Here is a 15,199-nt window from a genome sequence, read left to right on the forward strand (position 1 = left end):
TTAGACAAAGGATGGTTTATGTATATATATATATATATATATATATATATATATATATATATATAATATATTAAACAAGATTGGGCTAGAATAAAGGTAAAGTGAAAGGGAGGGATATTATAACAGTCTAAATAACTATTGGAAATAGTAAAATAAATAATTAAAAGTTTCAGAAAGAGTCCTTTACTGAAGAATTTAATAAAAAAAATTTCACATCTTATGGATGAACAACATTCATATTTGTGCTTTAGATTATAATATTTAGTTATCAACGCTTTTTAAAAAGGCATTTGATGTAGCTCCACTTGTCTATTTTTTCCTTCGTTTCTCTTGCCTTAGGAGTTGTAGCATCGAAAATTCTGCTATGTGAGAATAAAAAGCTTTTGCACAGCCAAAGAAACCAGCATTAAAATGAAAAGAGAACCCACTGTATGGGAGAACATATTTGCCAATGATACATCTGATAAAGGGTTAATTTCCAAAATATATAAAGTACTCATACAACTCAACAACAGGAAGACAAACAACCCAAATAAAAATGGGCAGAGGATCTGAATAGACACTTCTCCAAAGAGAACATACAAATGACCAAGAGACATATGAAAAAATGCTTGAAGTCACTAATTATCAGAGAGATGCAAATTAAAACAACAATGAGATAACTCCTCATACCTTGGAGAATGGCTAACATCAGTAAATCAACAAACAAGTGCTGGCAAGGATGTAGAGAAAAGGGAACTCTAGTGTACTGCTGGTGGGAATGCGGACTGGTACAACCACTATGAAAAACAGTGTGGAGTTTCCTCAAAAGTTTAAAAATGTAACTGCCATCTGCCCAGTGATCTCACTTCTAGGAATATATCCTAAGAAGCCAGAAACACCAATCAGAAAGAATATATGCACCCCTATGTTCATAACTGCCATTTGCAATAGCTGAGATCTGGAAACAGCCCAAGTGCCCATCAGTAGATCAGTAGGAAAATTGTGGTACATTTACACAATGGAATACTATGCAGCTTTGTATTCTCCGATAAAGTTGACTTTTCTAACTGACTTTTATATTTTTATCCTCATAGTCACAAGTTTTATAAGGATAGGGACAACAACACTCAACCTCCACCATAAAAGAGCCCACCACATTTATTTAGATGCCAAAAAAAGTACATATAGGTGCAGTGGAGAATTCTTCAAGATAGAAGGTAATTCATGGAAAAACTATCTTCTTTGACCTTCATACAAAACATGTCCAATGATGGACTTCACTTCAAGAGTCAAGTGGATAAAATCATCCATTTACTGTTTACCACTGAATGAACATACCTGGTAATGTATGTTGGGATGGGAGGTGGCATGGAGGGGAGATGGACTTCTAGAAAAACTAGAGTTAAAATTTGCTCAATTGTGGCACAAACACACACACAAACGTTTTTGAATGTACATAGGTACAACACTTGCTTTAGCACAATTATAAGGTAGCAGGCACAAGCACAAGCACAATTCATTATCTTCCCAGTCTTCTCAAGCGCCATTTTGATGTTCTAATAGTTCCTTATAAGCAGAGAACAGAAGTGTCTACATCAGCAAAATTTTTAGTTTCCTGACCATTGGCTTTGGTCATTACACATGTCTATGCCTAGATCTGCATAGACATGTGTAATGACCAGATCTGCATTCATACTTCACAGTGCTTAGCTAGAGTGCCTAGTGTCTGGCACAACAAAGAAACACAAGAAATATTTGTTGAATTAATAAAAGGAGCAAGAAAAGAAGGGGGATATATATATATATATATATATATATATATATCCCCTTCTTTTCATATATATATATATATATATATATATATATATAGAGAGAGAGAGAGAGAGAGAGAGAGAGAGAGAGAGAGAGAGAGAGAGAGAAAGAGAGAGAGAGAGGGAGAGATGGGTTAATTTTAATGAGGATAAAGAAGTTTTCCATGTTGGTGGGCACCACATGATTCATTCCCATTAGCTTAGGAATCTTCCATAGGAATTGGGTGGGGGCACACAGACTTCCCTTGAATGTGACGAAACAGGACGTTTAGCAGAAGGACCTTCAGCATTGATTCTGAAAGGAATAGCTCACCTTTATTTAAGCAAAGGCCTTCATCCACTGGTTTTCCCTCCTTGTTGACATCTCTTTTCATCCAGCTATGGAGGTATTTCCTGCCCTTTCTGACTGCTGCCTTGGGGCCTTGTTTCTTCAGAAAGAGGGAGGTATTTTCCACCCCAAGGAACATCTCCTCATAGCAGGTCCACCGGGGGGCCTGGGAGCAGGGGACAAAGACAGCCGCGCGGATCGGGCCCCCAGAGGAGACGCCCAGGCACAGCGCGGACTGCACGTGCTGGAGCTTCGCGTCCTCAGTCCACCGCCACTGCTGGCTCCGCTCTGCCCCATCGCACGGGCCCATGGACACGACCTTGTTTTCGAAAAGGCACTGCTGTTTCTGGACGTGGACGATCTGAAATCCCTCTGGAAGATGGAAAAGCTCATCTCGCACCATGTAGCAAGTAGATGACAAGGCCCATGCGAAAACAAAGCTGCCCGCCCACACGCCAGCCCAGGGAAAACAGAAGGCTTACTTATTATCTTTTGCTATTGCACTGATTTCAAGGGACCATTCCCAGATTCAACACATGGAACGTAAAACCCCAAGGCTGACAATGTCACAAGGTCACCGTTGGCCCCCTTTCTTTTACTTTCACATGAGTTAGGGGGAAAACCTTCCTCTCCCCTCACACCCCCTGTGAAACACCGACAGGAAGCTCAGAAAAGAAAACCATCCAAAGAGCATGGCTTGAGGTTTTATTCCAATTAAATGTGCTGAAATTGTGAAAAGCTCAGTTCCCTTTCAGAATTTTATTCTTTCCACACCACTTCGACCCCCAACTTTAAAGGGCACCCTTTTTTGCAACCCTGAACTTATTATTGCAATAAATATGTGTACATAAATTACATAGTTTAAATAAAAACTTTAAAATTGGATGCATTTACCCTAGAATGAAAGAAGCCTTCACACCCTTCTGAGCACACCTTCCTAGCTAACAATAACCAATGAAAGAACTGATGGCCACAAACTAAATTTCATGTAGTCTTAGAATTATTTTTCTATTTTGTAACAGTATCTGTAATTTTCCCCTTTAATATTAACAGATAAAACTGCCAGCGTTTCTTAATAGGAGAAAATTAAATACCCAGTTGTTAAACATCAGTATTAGAAAGTGAGATATTTGGGCTCAGAAACCATTTTTAATGTGCCCAGCGCTCCCATGAAAATATTCAGACCTTCCTGCCAAATAGCAACTTCCAAATTAAACACACCACAGTTCACCCCCTTTAATTATACTGCTTACATTTTCTTTCTTTAACACACACACACACACACACACGACACACACACCACAAAATCATAACCTAATTGGACAAAAGTGTGGAGAATGGCCCAGGCTGAGATATAACAAAAGTATTTCCTCAGGACCCCTTTCTTTCTGCCGTGAAGGTGCCATTTCAGAAGCTGCCTGAGGCAGGAGGCCTTTTATTTTTGTTTGGAGAGAAATTTCAGCAGTGTGGGCAGACCCTGCTCCTTCTACCTCCCCTCCTCATCATCTTCGGCCAAACTGCCATGGAGACCTGGCTCCATTTCCGCCCCATTTCAGGCACTTTTCAAAGGACAGAATCCCGCCTGCCAGCTCCCAGAGAGCCTTGTCAGGACCCTGAGGCAGGCCCACTCACCTGAGTTGCCGAAGATCAAGCAGGCCAGCACCGCCATGTAAAATTCAGCCTCCATTTTCCACTAAACAACTGCTCATGCTTCGCTTTGGGGGAAAAAAATTCTCCCAGATAAGAGAAGCAAAGACCAGGGAAGGAAATGTGCCTTCGTGGGGGGGGGGAAAGTCAGTGACGAGCACTTCCTCCTATTGAATGTTTAGGGGAAGTTTTACACCAGTGTCCTCTTGTCTGTTTCCTTAGAAAGAAGGGATTATGATTACCTCTCTTTTTTTTATGTGGAAAAAAAATCCCAGCCTCCAGGAGTGGAATAATACTCCCAAGTTTTCATCCCTGTGGCACTTCTTAACCTCAAGAGGGAAGAAAGGAATTGTGATCTCAGGTAATTAAATGCTCCTCTGACATGACATCTCTCCAGGTGATGGGTTTCTGCTGAATCAACACGCGCCACGTGATTGCTGAGGGTCTAGGTAGGACAAGTGCTAGAAAGACATACACACCTGCTGCTCCTGTAATGAAGTGCCGGGAGTCCATCAAGGAAAACCACATAATGATGGCACTTCAAGGTCATTATCTCTCAGGTGATGACAATGGGTATTACACTGGAGGTAGTCATCTCCCCTGGGGAGAGGCGGAGACTAAAATTAAACCCTTCACACCACACCGTACACGACAGGCTCCCCCCAAAAGATAACAGCCGCTCTCCAAAGAGGGAAATAAGTACCCGCTCAACTCAACATTTAGTATTAAGAGTCGTTTATTGGCAGTATGAAACGAAGTCAACATAGCTGCATTAGAAATTCATAGTTGAGCAGAACATCTATTGTTTGCTGAGTGTAGTTTTTGTGTTGTTGTTGTTGTTGTTGTTAGCTTTATTTGTGAGGATCAAAACCTTTCTGAAATGTAAGGATATCCGTGGCAGCAGCCTGTGGAAGAACCTCTGGAAAAGTGACAGGTGATCATGCCCAAAGCAATTGCCTTTTATTGGGCAAGACACTCCAGGCAGAGAGCATACTCAAAAACTCCTAATAAAAGAGACAAGTATCTAAAGTTCTTGATGCGTCAGAGTGGCTACAAATCTGTGTTTCCTTTTTACAGTAAAGTGACTCACAATGTACAAATACAGTGAATAGAGTTCTGCAGCAGCAGCCACCTCAATGCCCAATAAAGAGAATAAATACATAGATACCCAATGACAGTCATTGTGCTCTGTAATTGATTGATAGGAGGTACTGATAAATACACATTTAGTAGGTAATATTATCAAGACACATTTCCATATAAAATAGTTACTGCCTTTGATTTTTTTTTTTTCTTTTCAAAAGCAAAGACTCATTTGTTAAAAAACCTTTATCAATCCCTTGCAACTTTAGCGGCAAGATTCTGGTAACTGAGAAAGATAATAGCACTTAAAAAGGAACAGTTTAACAGCTGACAGTCCATTCGCAAGACAGATTTTGCAAACATTAAAGCATCTAAACACACAATAGTAATTTCTTCAGCAGCTCTTCCAGTCATCATCTGATGACATGTATCAGTGGGTGTTTCATACATACATTCCATGTGGCAGATAATCAATACAGACACAACAAAAGCCTTCTTAGCTGTGGGCGAAGTCTATCATCCCTCCATCAGTACAGGACCTTCAGAATAACTTAGGAGCTGCTTACAAACGCATTCACACACACAAGGGGCCGGCAACCTTTCCCGTGTTGCCATCTTCCACGTCCATGCCAGAGCTTGACTTCAGGGCTTCTCTTTCCTCTCCTCGCAGGAAGCTTCTTCTAGAAGCGTCAAGTGGGCAATTGATTAGTCACCCCTAGAGATTGATGGCCTGGTAAATCTTCAGAGAATCACTGGACTGTTTCTGCAGAAAGTCTGCTAGCGTACAGGCACAGAGCATGATGCACAAATTCATACTGCTCACTGGTTTGGACCATCCCGCCTCTGCGAGGAAAAGATAAGACAGTAACTTCTTACTGCTGATATCCTGCAATTGCAAGTAACAGAAACTGCATCCAAGCTAAGGTATTATCCCTCTTACCTGTGTCCAAATGACCCAACTGGTGAACTTAATAATATGCTAATGCACAAAGGGATTAACACAGTGCCTGGTACACTCTAGATTAGGGGTGTCGAACTCAATCAGAGAAGGGGCCAAAATCTAAAATCCAGCCTAAATCGCGGGCCGAATGGTTTACTGAACAGTCATAAACTGTCATTGTGATGGAAACCAGCAGAGTGCAGTGATGACAGCGTGGTGCAGGCCACATTGCAAGGCCTGGCGGGACGGATTTGGCCCGCGGGCCTTGTGTTTGACACATGTGCTCTAGATACTTGGTAAATTTCACCTACCCACCATTACTGGGCAGACAGTGCATCCTTTTGGTTAAGTACTTGGACTTGGAAACCAGCCAGGCCGTCTGAGTTTGAATCTCCTCTGCCAATTCTTAGTTGTGGGATCATGGGCAAGTTTCTTAAAACCTGTTGTGCCTTGGTTTCCTTCTCTTGAAAGTGGGAAAACTATAACACCTATTTCATAGGGTTCTTGTGAAGGTTAAATTATTTCATTGAATGAATTAAATGAATATCTGGAATGTTAGTATTACTTCTCAGGTGTTTTGTCACTCACCTCATGTTAAAATGGTTCATACACTTGGATTAAAATTGATGAAAGTTGGTTTACTAAACAAAACTCAACTATGAAATGTTGCTTCTTGTACATCTACAAAGAACAACTACCTTGAAATGGTCTGAGTGTGTAATGTGGAAACAACCTCAGCCTCTGCGTGGAGCATACTGATGTCTAAATACAATAGTGGGTGGGCCTTTAACTGAGTTGGAAAAAGGGATTGGTTCTGCTTTTTCCACTCTGTTTTCAACATTATCATTGCTGGTCACTCAGCACACCTATTGTTATTGGATTAGTAGAAGGTAGCAGCCTTTGTGAAAAATAATGATGTTTCTTGTTATACTCTTATATATAAAAGAACTATCTTATATTTTCCTCTCTATAATAATGAAAGGTTCTTATTCTTGGCAGAGCTGCCAGATAGTAATATAAAATCCTACTTATTTTTCCTGCTTGCTGAATAACTGCATCACAGTTAGTAACTATTTTCAGTCCTATAATGTCTCCCTAACTCTGAAATCATACAACAAATTTTGAAATTATGTTTTAGCTGTTGTTATTATTCTAAATAATTATTTTTACACTAGAAGCTTGGTGCATGAAATTTGTTCACTCCAGGGGCGGTGGGGGAGGTATGAGGGGTGGGTCCCTCAGCCCAATCTGTGCCCTCTCACAGTCCAGGAGCCCTTGGGGGATGTCTGACTGATGTTGGACATCTGCCACAGAGGCTGAGAGGTTCCTGCCACCACCTCTGCACTTGCCAGCCGTGATTCCAGCTCAGGGCTTCTGGCTGAGCAGTGCTCCCCCTGTGGGAATGCATGACCACCAGGGGACAGCTCCTGCATTGAGCATTGGCCTTTGGGTGGTCAGTGCACATCGTAGCGATGGGTTGTTCCGCTGTTCAGTCTATTTGCATATTAGCCTTTTATTATATAGGATCATATAAGCACTTCAACTTAAAAACAAGGTATGTTGCCTCACTGTAACATGTATTTTGGTTATGGTAATAACTAAAATTGGGCTTGTATCTATGTTTACTTGTCAACCTCTATAAGCATACAAGAAATTCAGATAGTAAGATTCACCCTTCTTAACTAAACAGATCTACATAATGCCAAAATGATATAATTGGTAAGAGATAAAGAGGTAAATACGCAGTTTCTGGCGATATCCACTTTTGGCAGAAGTATTTCATCAGTCTTTCCCCCTAGAACGGTACATTATGTTGTACTGAAGGCAACTTTCTGGCCAAGTATTCCTTGGTCATAAGTTGGCAACAGAAATGGGCAGCTGAGGCTGTGGTAAATCTTCTTCTTAGCCGGATGGTGACCTCAGGGCACACCTAGAACACAGCAGGTGTCTGGAAGATGCTGGCCTTGACTGGGAAGCTCCAGTGATACAGCCACAGTAAATTTTAGGGCAGCTGCAAGGACTGAGAGGTGCCTGCCTCCCTCCCTCCAGCATTTGTACAGCTCAGGGCATCATTAGTCCTCCCCATTGAACTGCAGATGTATGGAGCCTTGAATGTGTTAATGGATCTCATGGGCTCTGATCTTAGGAATTTCCTCTCTCTATTCATCTCAACTGAGGCAAGCTTTCCTCCTTCCTGTCTGTTCTGATGACCACTGGTATTTACATGTCCATCTAGTGATTGAAAGTGACATAGTCTAGGTTTTCATAACTATTCCAAATGGGTCAGCAGTGTATTTTAACATTAGGAGAGTATTTTCTATGATGTTCCATTAACTGAGTCAAGGTTGTCTCAGCCAGTGAAGGTGGGGAAGATGAGGAAGTGAACTTATTAGTAGCAGGCTAGGAAAATCCTTGGGTGTCTGAAGGCTTAAGAAAGGTACATAGAAAGTTATGTTACTTCCCACTTAACTTGAAAAAATAAAAATGGAAGAATTAACATCAAAGAGATCCTCAGAAATCACTCATGTCAATCGCCCACACAAGCTAGCCTGGCAGAGGGAGCAGTCTCCGTGGCAGATGGTCAGTCGGTTTCTGCTGGAATCCTTGTGGGAATCAAAGTTGGCAGGAAAACTTGAAGACATCAAAATGAATCCACCCTTCTCTAACTGTCACCTCAATGGATGAACCAAAATAACCCAAAAAAGGCTTAAGGCTCCTCCTGTCGTCACACAATAGCTCCCTAAAAGCGAGAAAACAACCATCAAAGTCTCATACTCCTTTCGTCTCTAGACTAAACATCCTGTGGTCATTCAATATTTCCATCCAGCCTGGTTTCCCTGTCACTCACCAGTCTAGTCTCCCTCTTCTACAGGCTATTTTATCAACTATGACCTTCTTAGAGTGTTGTGGCTGCTCCCAATGAGATCAAGTCAGTGGGAAATTTTTCTCCCTTGAGTTGCACATTACTGGCCAATTAACTTGCATTTGCAGGTGTACCTGGTGGTCAGATCCCACAGAGTCCACCTGGTGGCCGGGACTTAGCAAGCATTTTAGAATACTTAGTGGAGCTTTAGGTTAATGGAGACGTGTGCAGGTGTTTTGTTTGTTTGTTTGTTTGTTTGTTTTAATATGAAAATTACAGCTCTCTCCTACCCTGAACCTACATTACTGAATTTTTAAAACTAAATGCAGGACTTTCTATTTATTCCTATTAAGTTCAACATGTTGGTGTTAGCATAGTGTTCTCATTTACTGACATCATTACTATTCATCAATTTATTAGGCTTCCATTTACCATTCCCAGCTTTGTGTCTTCCAGATATTTAACATGTTCATTTACCATTTATAAAGAAGTAAGGTCACCCAAGTTACATAGGCCATGCCATTTTCATGTCACATAACAAGAGATAAACTCCAGGCTGAAAGAGGGCAAAAAGCTTCCCATCATACATTCACTGGAAACTGATTCAAGTTCAGGAACTCATCACTATCATCTTTGAAAAATTGTAATAACTGGCTAATTGAATATATCGGTATACAGAACACTCTGTGGACCTTTGTAAGAACTTAAAATCTGAGATTATCTGGAGGACATTACTCATTATGAGGTAAATACAGTCTTTTTATAGGGTGACATTAGTAAAAAATATACCCAAGAACCTAATATAATGCCTGTATACAAAATGTATTATGGAATAAATATATAGTGTTAGATTAATTATGAAACTCTCTGAGAGCCCTGAAATAATTCATTTTCCAGGAAGGTTCTGACTTGGGCCACAGGTGTCTTTCAGAGCAGACAAGGCTCCATGGACTTGCTGAAGTCTGGATCTTTATTACTGGTATAAAATTCCTAATGCAAGCTGGTCCTCAAAGGTAAGAAGCAAGAATGCTCTTGTGTGTGTGTGTGTGTGTGTGTGTGTGTGTGTGTGTGTTTAATTAACTTTAAAAGGCATCTTTTAACTCCCTTTTAAAGATCAGGCATTAAAATAATCCTTGTCCAAACCGGTTTGGCTCAGTGGGTAGAGTGTCAGCCTGCAGACTGAAGGGTCCCAGGTTCGATTCAAGTCAAGGGCATGTATCTTGGTTGCGGGCACATCCCCAGTAGGGAGTGTGCAGGAGGCAGCTGATCGATGTTTCTTTCTCATTGATGTTTCTAATTATCTATTCTTCTCCCTTCATCTCTGTAAAAAATCAATAAAATATATTAAAAAATAATCCTTGACCTCCAATAGATCATGGTTTAAACTCAACCAAAGTTAACATATATCCATGTTGATCAAGATGATGCTTCAGTGAAGAAGACTTATGGGGCCCCAAATAGCTGGACCATCATCATTCGGGCAGTGCCTGATGTCACCACCATTAGTCAGTACATTGTGGGTAAGGACCATTCCTCTTTGGAGATTCCTCTTGAAACACAAATCTGTTTCCCCAGAAGGTAAAACACATTAAGCTACAATACCTACTGCCCAGCAGGAGTTAGTTTATCAAAAAAGGGTAAGGTCATGTAAAAACAGGGGGAAAGGACCCAATTCACTATGAGCATGGAGCATGGTTGTGAGTTTGGAAAGGTCTGGGTTTGGGATGCTAAGGTGTCAGGTTCATTACCAGAAGGGTACATTAAGAGGAAAAAGACACCACCACACACTGTGGTTAAGACAAATCCTGTCTCCATCACTTATGGGCTGCCTTACCCTATGTAATCTTTGCAATTTTCTCATCTTCAAAATGTGAGATAATAAAACAATAGTGCCTACCTCATGGCACTGCTGTGAGACATAAATGGGAGAATCCACTTAACATGCTTAGCACACACAGCTGAGTACATGAAGATACCCTATTGCTAGCTGTTTTCACTGTTACTCTTTGATGCTATCTGGTCAAACAGAACTGACTGCAAGGCCCTGGGATGAGGCCTCTGATGGCCTTGGAGAGCGAAGAACACGCCTGGCAGAGGACACAATGCCATCTAAGTCAGGCAAGCCTAGGTGGAAAGAGCCAAACATGTGTCTAAATTTTAACCATGATGCCTGCTGTGGTGGAGATAGTGGGTGATATTGTGGAAAGAAGTGGGTTTAGAGTCTGAGAGATTCAAGTGTGAATCCTTGCCTTTGAACCTATTAGCTCTACGATGTTGGATACATCATTTACTCCTTCCCGGTTGGGGTTTCTTCACTTATAAGGTGACATTAATGATAAAGCTCATCAGACTGTTAGGATTCAATGAGTCAGAGCATTTCGATGTCTAGCTGCAGGCTATCCCAGAAATCCCAGGAACCCAGGGCTCTGCATCGGTGCCTGAGGGGCCGAGGCCTGTGGAGGAGGAGGAGGTTGGCTGTTTAGGACTAGCTCCCAATGCCAGCTGTGACAGGGCATTCTGCTTTTTATTGGCTCTCCATTAGTGGTGTCTTGTGGAAGGTTGTGCCTTCCCATTGTTTTGTTCCCCATTGTTCCCAAAAATAGTTTGAAAACTACTGACCTGGCAAACCGTAATTATTTGCCTAGTAAGGGTTCAAGTTTGGCAAGGTGTAAAGGCGGTACTCCATAAAATGCTGAGCGCTGTGGTTGTCGTTCAGCGAGTATTAAATCAGTGCTGCGTTTTCTTTTTCTTATCCTTTTGGTAAACGCTTAGCTCACCCTGTGTGTGCCCAGGGAAATCACACATCTGGTTTGTCTGGCACCGTTCTGGCTCACTCCTGCTCTCCTGTGTAATCATTAATAGGGACACCTTTCCTTCTCAGGAGTGGCTTGGTGTGGATGATAAATTATTTGTTCGCCCTAATTATGCCCCATTCCACACGAAAGAAAGTCATTCCATGTACTGCAAACGTTGTGCGGCTACAGAATAAAAATGGCTCCGTGGCCACAGAATAAGAACGCTGTCTGGCCAGGCCAGGGAGGACCCAGGCCCACTGCCCCTCCAGAAACGGCAGCTATCTCACACCACGCTCACCTCGACAACCCTGAACATCAGCATCGTCTCAGTCTGCATGCGGGGAGGCACGTAGCTGTGTCAGCTGGGGGTAAGCTCAGGTTAGAAGGGGGAAAATGCGTAGCTTTTCCCCTTTGCTCCTAGGAGAGTGCTTTGGGGAAAAACACAGACGCACGCACACACGCCAAAGAAAAACCAACACCCCTCCAGATGCTCAGGAGAGAGATTTGGTTTTTAACATGTTAAAACTGTGACCTTTTGTGACTATTAACTCACACATACAGAGAGCAGCAGCCTTTCCTGCTGCACCACCCAGCAGCATCCGGTCTAATCAGTAGACAGAAGAAATTCTGCAGTGGTGACTCACTTCTGGGCTAACAATGGGACTTAACGCTCCTTGGCTTTTTTATTATTTTCAAATCTGGAATTCCTTTGGTAAAGTTTGGTACAGTAAATTTAGAACAAAAAGTGTGGATGTTAATGTGCCTCTTGGGTAAAATCTCTGCTGGCTTGGGCAGGAGTCAAGCGAGGCGAATGTCGGCTGCTGTAACTCGGGGTACCTCAGACCAAGGTTTTCCCAAGTCTTCATGCAGATGGCGTGGCAAGGAGGGAGAACTTACACATACATGGTTTGACTGATTCTGACCTAGAACTTTGAACATAAACACTTTCTCTGGGATGGCTGTGGTCCAAAGTATTTGTAGGGCATAAAAGCCAACACACATCAGGTGACAATTCAATGGGAATTTAATGCGCTAGTGTGTCTTGAGTTCCATTTTCATCCCCTGAAAATTAGCCAATTTTCTTCTGAACACCCAGGTTAACAGTCAAGTAACTCCTAGTGAGAAGAAGGGGAAGGTTGTCTTGGCAACCACTTGAGAGAGCTGGTTGGCATAATCCATTTTCCCAGAGGACTTTCTCAGAGGTATGGTCTCAGGAACTGTGAAGTCAAGTAAATCTATACCTACCTCTAGGGCTTTAATTGTCCTTAAAAATAAGAAAACCAAAATGGTTAATTCCTGTTCTTCAAGTGAGAGCTTCAAAATTCATAAATTAAAGGATCTCTGTGATTAGCTGAGAATGCAGAGGGCTATGGATAAATGTAAATCTAGGGTTGAAAAAAGTATACCAACAGGGGGAAATTTGTGCTTTAAAATGATTTTAAACAAGTTTTGGAAACAGAATATTTTTGGGACACATCAGTGTAGGAAGCTGATGGCACATATATTCCTCCCCTTAGATAACTGTAGTTAAAAAAAGACAAAAACCACCAAACTACAGTCATTAATCAAAACATGTAAACAATGATATGACGCACACTGGAAGCATTTTTCTATCCTGTCTGGGAAGCTACAAGTAAGGTCTCTGGATGTCATTCCAACTTCGGGCCTCCAAGGTAAGGATGTACAAAGACAACTGCAGCTCTCGCCACCGACTCTTAAATGGGAGGGTAAGACAGACCATTTCCTCTTTCGCTGAGGGTGGGGGACAGAAAAGAAAAAGGCCTTGGTATCTCGTATTATTTTCTGTGTCTCATTTCCAAAATTCTCTTTTCAAGTTCTTCCAGTGTCTAGAGGTGCCAACTAAAACGAAAAGAAATAGGATGACAAAAAAAGCTGCAGACACCAACCTGCAATGAAATATGGTCCTTCCTTTTCTGCCTCCTGATGGTCATGCTCTTTAGCCATTCTCCTATAACATTAATGTGCATAGGAGCTTTTTCTGAGTTTCCTAGGCCATCTTATTACTATCGATCATTACTATTACTTTTTAAAGGGACAGGTGCATCTCTCCTGCTCAATGTGTAATTGACCTTTGTCACTTCTGTGAAATGCTGGCATTCACAAGCCTAAATGAATCTCTTGTCGTAGGAGCTAGACACTGTGGAAACAACTGGAATTCTTAATTAGATGCTACAGTCAACTAATTTAGTACTATTTAAGATGAGAAGAAACAACTAATTTATACTATTTAAGATGAGAAGATTTAAGCAGGATATGGAAAGGCTTTCTAAGTCATAAACCATCCTTACAATGTATTATCCAACTTAGTACTAATGCATTGGGTCATTTCTATTTACCATAATTTTTGAAAATTGTTGACTTATATATGAATGGCAACAGGAAAACACGATTGAGCAAACTATCCCTTTTTACAGAAAAAAGAAAGTCATCACACTTATTTTCAGATTTTAATAGTAAGTAAACTTAAACCATCTGAAATAAATAATTTTCCTGGTTTGTATAGCAACTGCAGACCCGGTACACAACACGTATCCACTGGGAGTGGGGGTGGGGAGAGGGGATTGTCCCTCAGCCCATCCTGTGCCCTCTCAAAGTCTGGGACACCTCAGGGGATGTCCACCTGCCAGCTTAAGCCTGCTAATGCTCTGACTCAGAGGTTGAAGAAGATCCCACCACCACCACTGCCCTCACCAGCTGCAAGCGCAGCTTCTGCCTGAGTGCACGCCCCCTGTGGGAACACACTGACCACCAGGGAGCAGCTCCTGCGTTGAGGATCTTGCCCCCTGGTGGTCAGTGCACGTCATAGTGACCAGTCATTCTGCCATTCGGTCAAGTTGCATATTAGGGTTTTATTATATAGGATTAGTTTAGGGTTACTGTCAAAAGCAGGATTAAAATATGAACTTCCTCTCTCTCTTAAACTTGTGCTTAACCCATTTAGGTTTTCCACCCTAGAAAACAATAGGCTTTTGGGAACAACAACAACAACAACAACAAAAAACAAACAAACAAAATTTAACCAATTTCATTTGAGCAAAATTGGAAGTTCAATTCAGATTGTTAAAAAAAAGTTAAAATTTGTTATATGATTTTAGATATATTATTCATTATTTTTAGGTCTTGGATTCCTCTTAAGAAGATTTGTACAATGTTCTTAAGGCCAGATTTATTTTTTTTTATTTTTATTTTTTACCATCTCTTTCCTAGTAGATGTTTGGCAAGTGTTATGATAGTCTGTTATTGCAATTCCATTGTTCTCTACAAAAACAAAGGTTCATAGACTCAAAGAATGCAATCGTTGAGAGAAATTTTTAGGGAGCTGGCCAATCACTTCCCCATCACTGAATCCCAGGCTAGAAAAGGCATCTGATTGGAGGGGTCTCTGAATCCACTGGTACTCTCAGCATCCATCAGTTGGCCAAATAAACATGCATACATATGCATCTGTAATCACTGTGAGTCTTAGAATGAAGATTAATTTATAAGCATTATGTATTTCAAAAATTCAACTGTCAGGTTCAAGTGCAGGAAACATTTTAATTTTATAAAAGGGTTCCTCATACCAGAAGACTAAGGGACCACTGATATATCCCACTTTTCTTTTTACAAATAGGACCTAGAGGCCTAGAATGGACAAGTGGTCACACAGGAAATTCAGGCCAGAACCAGGATCAGCACCGGGCTCCTGGACATCTGGTCTACCTCATGCTGTAGTGGCTGCCGGCTAGC

General features: G+C 41.5%; 2 protein-coding genes across 7 annotated transcripts in view; both read right to left on the reverse strand.

Annotated features, from left to right (window-relative positions):
- PTPRB (protein tyrosine phosphatase receptor type B) overlaps nucleotides 1–4,042 on the reverse strand; it is a 105,363-nt gene extending 101,321 nt beyond the window's left edge. For 2 of the 4 annotated variants that reach the window (XR_004991617.2, XM_045588260.1), the window contains exons 1-2: nucleotides 3,754–4,041; nucleotides 2,107–2,493 (exon numbers count right to left, since the gene is read on the reverse strand). Coding sequence is in view for 3 of the 4 variants with exons in the window: in XM_045588260.1 (XP_045444216.1) it covers nucleotides 2,107–2,493; nucleotides 3,754–3,808 (442 nt within the window). In the remaining variant the exon portion in view is untranslated. Of the gene's footprint in view, nucleotides 1–2,106; nucleotides 2,494–3,753 lie in introns of all 4 variants that reach the window. The other 2 variants (XM_045588261.1, XM_036459011.2) reach the window with 2 other exon arrangements.
- A 444-nt stretch (nucleotides 4,043–4,486) lies between these two features.
- The window catches only part of PTPRR (protein tyrosine phosphatase receptor type R), a 249,062-nt gene continuing 238,349 nt past the window's right edge, over nucleotides 4,487–15,199 (reverse strand). Inside the window, exons 14-15 of one of the 3 annotated variants that reach the window (XM_036459014.2) lie at nucleotides 12,634–12,713; nucleotides 4,487–5,694 (exon numbers count right to left, since the gene is read on the reverse strand). In XM_036459014.2, the coding sequence (XP_036314907.1) occupies nucleotides 5,567–5,694; nucleotides 12,634–12,713 (208 nt within the window). In that variant the 3' untranslated portion in view covers nucleotides 4,487–5,566. Of the gene's footprint in view, nucleotides 5,695–12,633; nucleotides 12,714–12,961; nucleotides 13,194–15,199 lie in introns of those variants that run through there. The other 2 variants (XM_036459016.2, XM_036459013.2) reach the window with 2 other exon arrangements.

This window comes from Pipistrellus kuhlii, unplaced genomic scaffold (assembly GCF_014108245.1).
Source record: "Pipistrellus kuhlii isolate mPipKuh1 unplaced genomic scaffold, mPipKuh1.p scaffold_m20_p_3, whole genome shotgun sequence".
NCBI classification, from domain to species: domain Eukaryota; kingdom Metazoa; phylum Chordata; class Mammalia; order Chiroptera; family Vespertilionidae; genus Pipistrellus; species Pipistrellus kuhlii.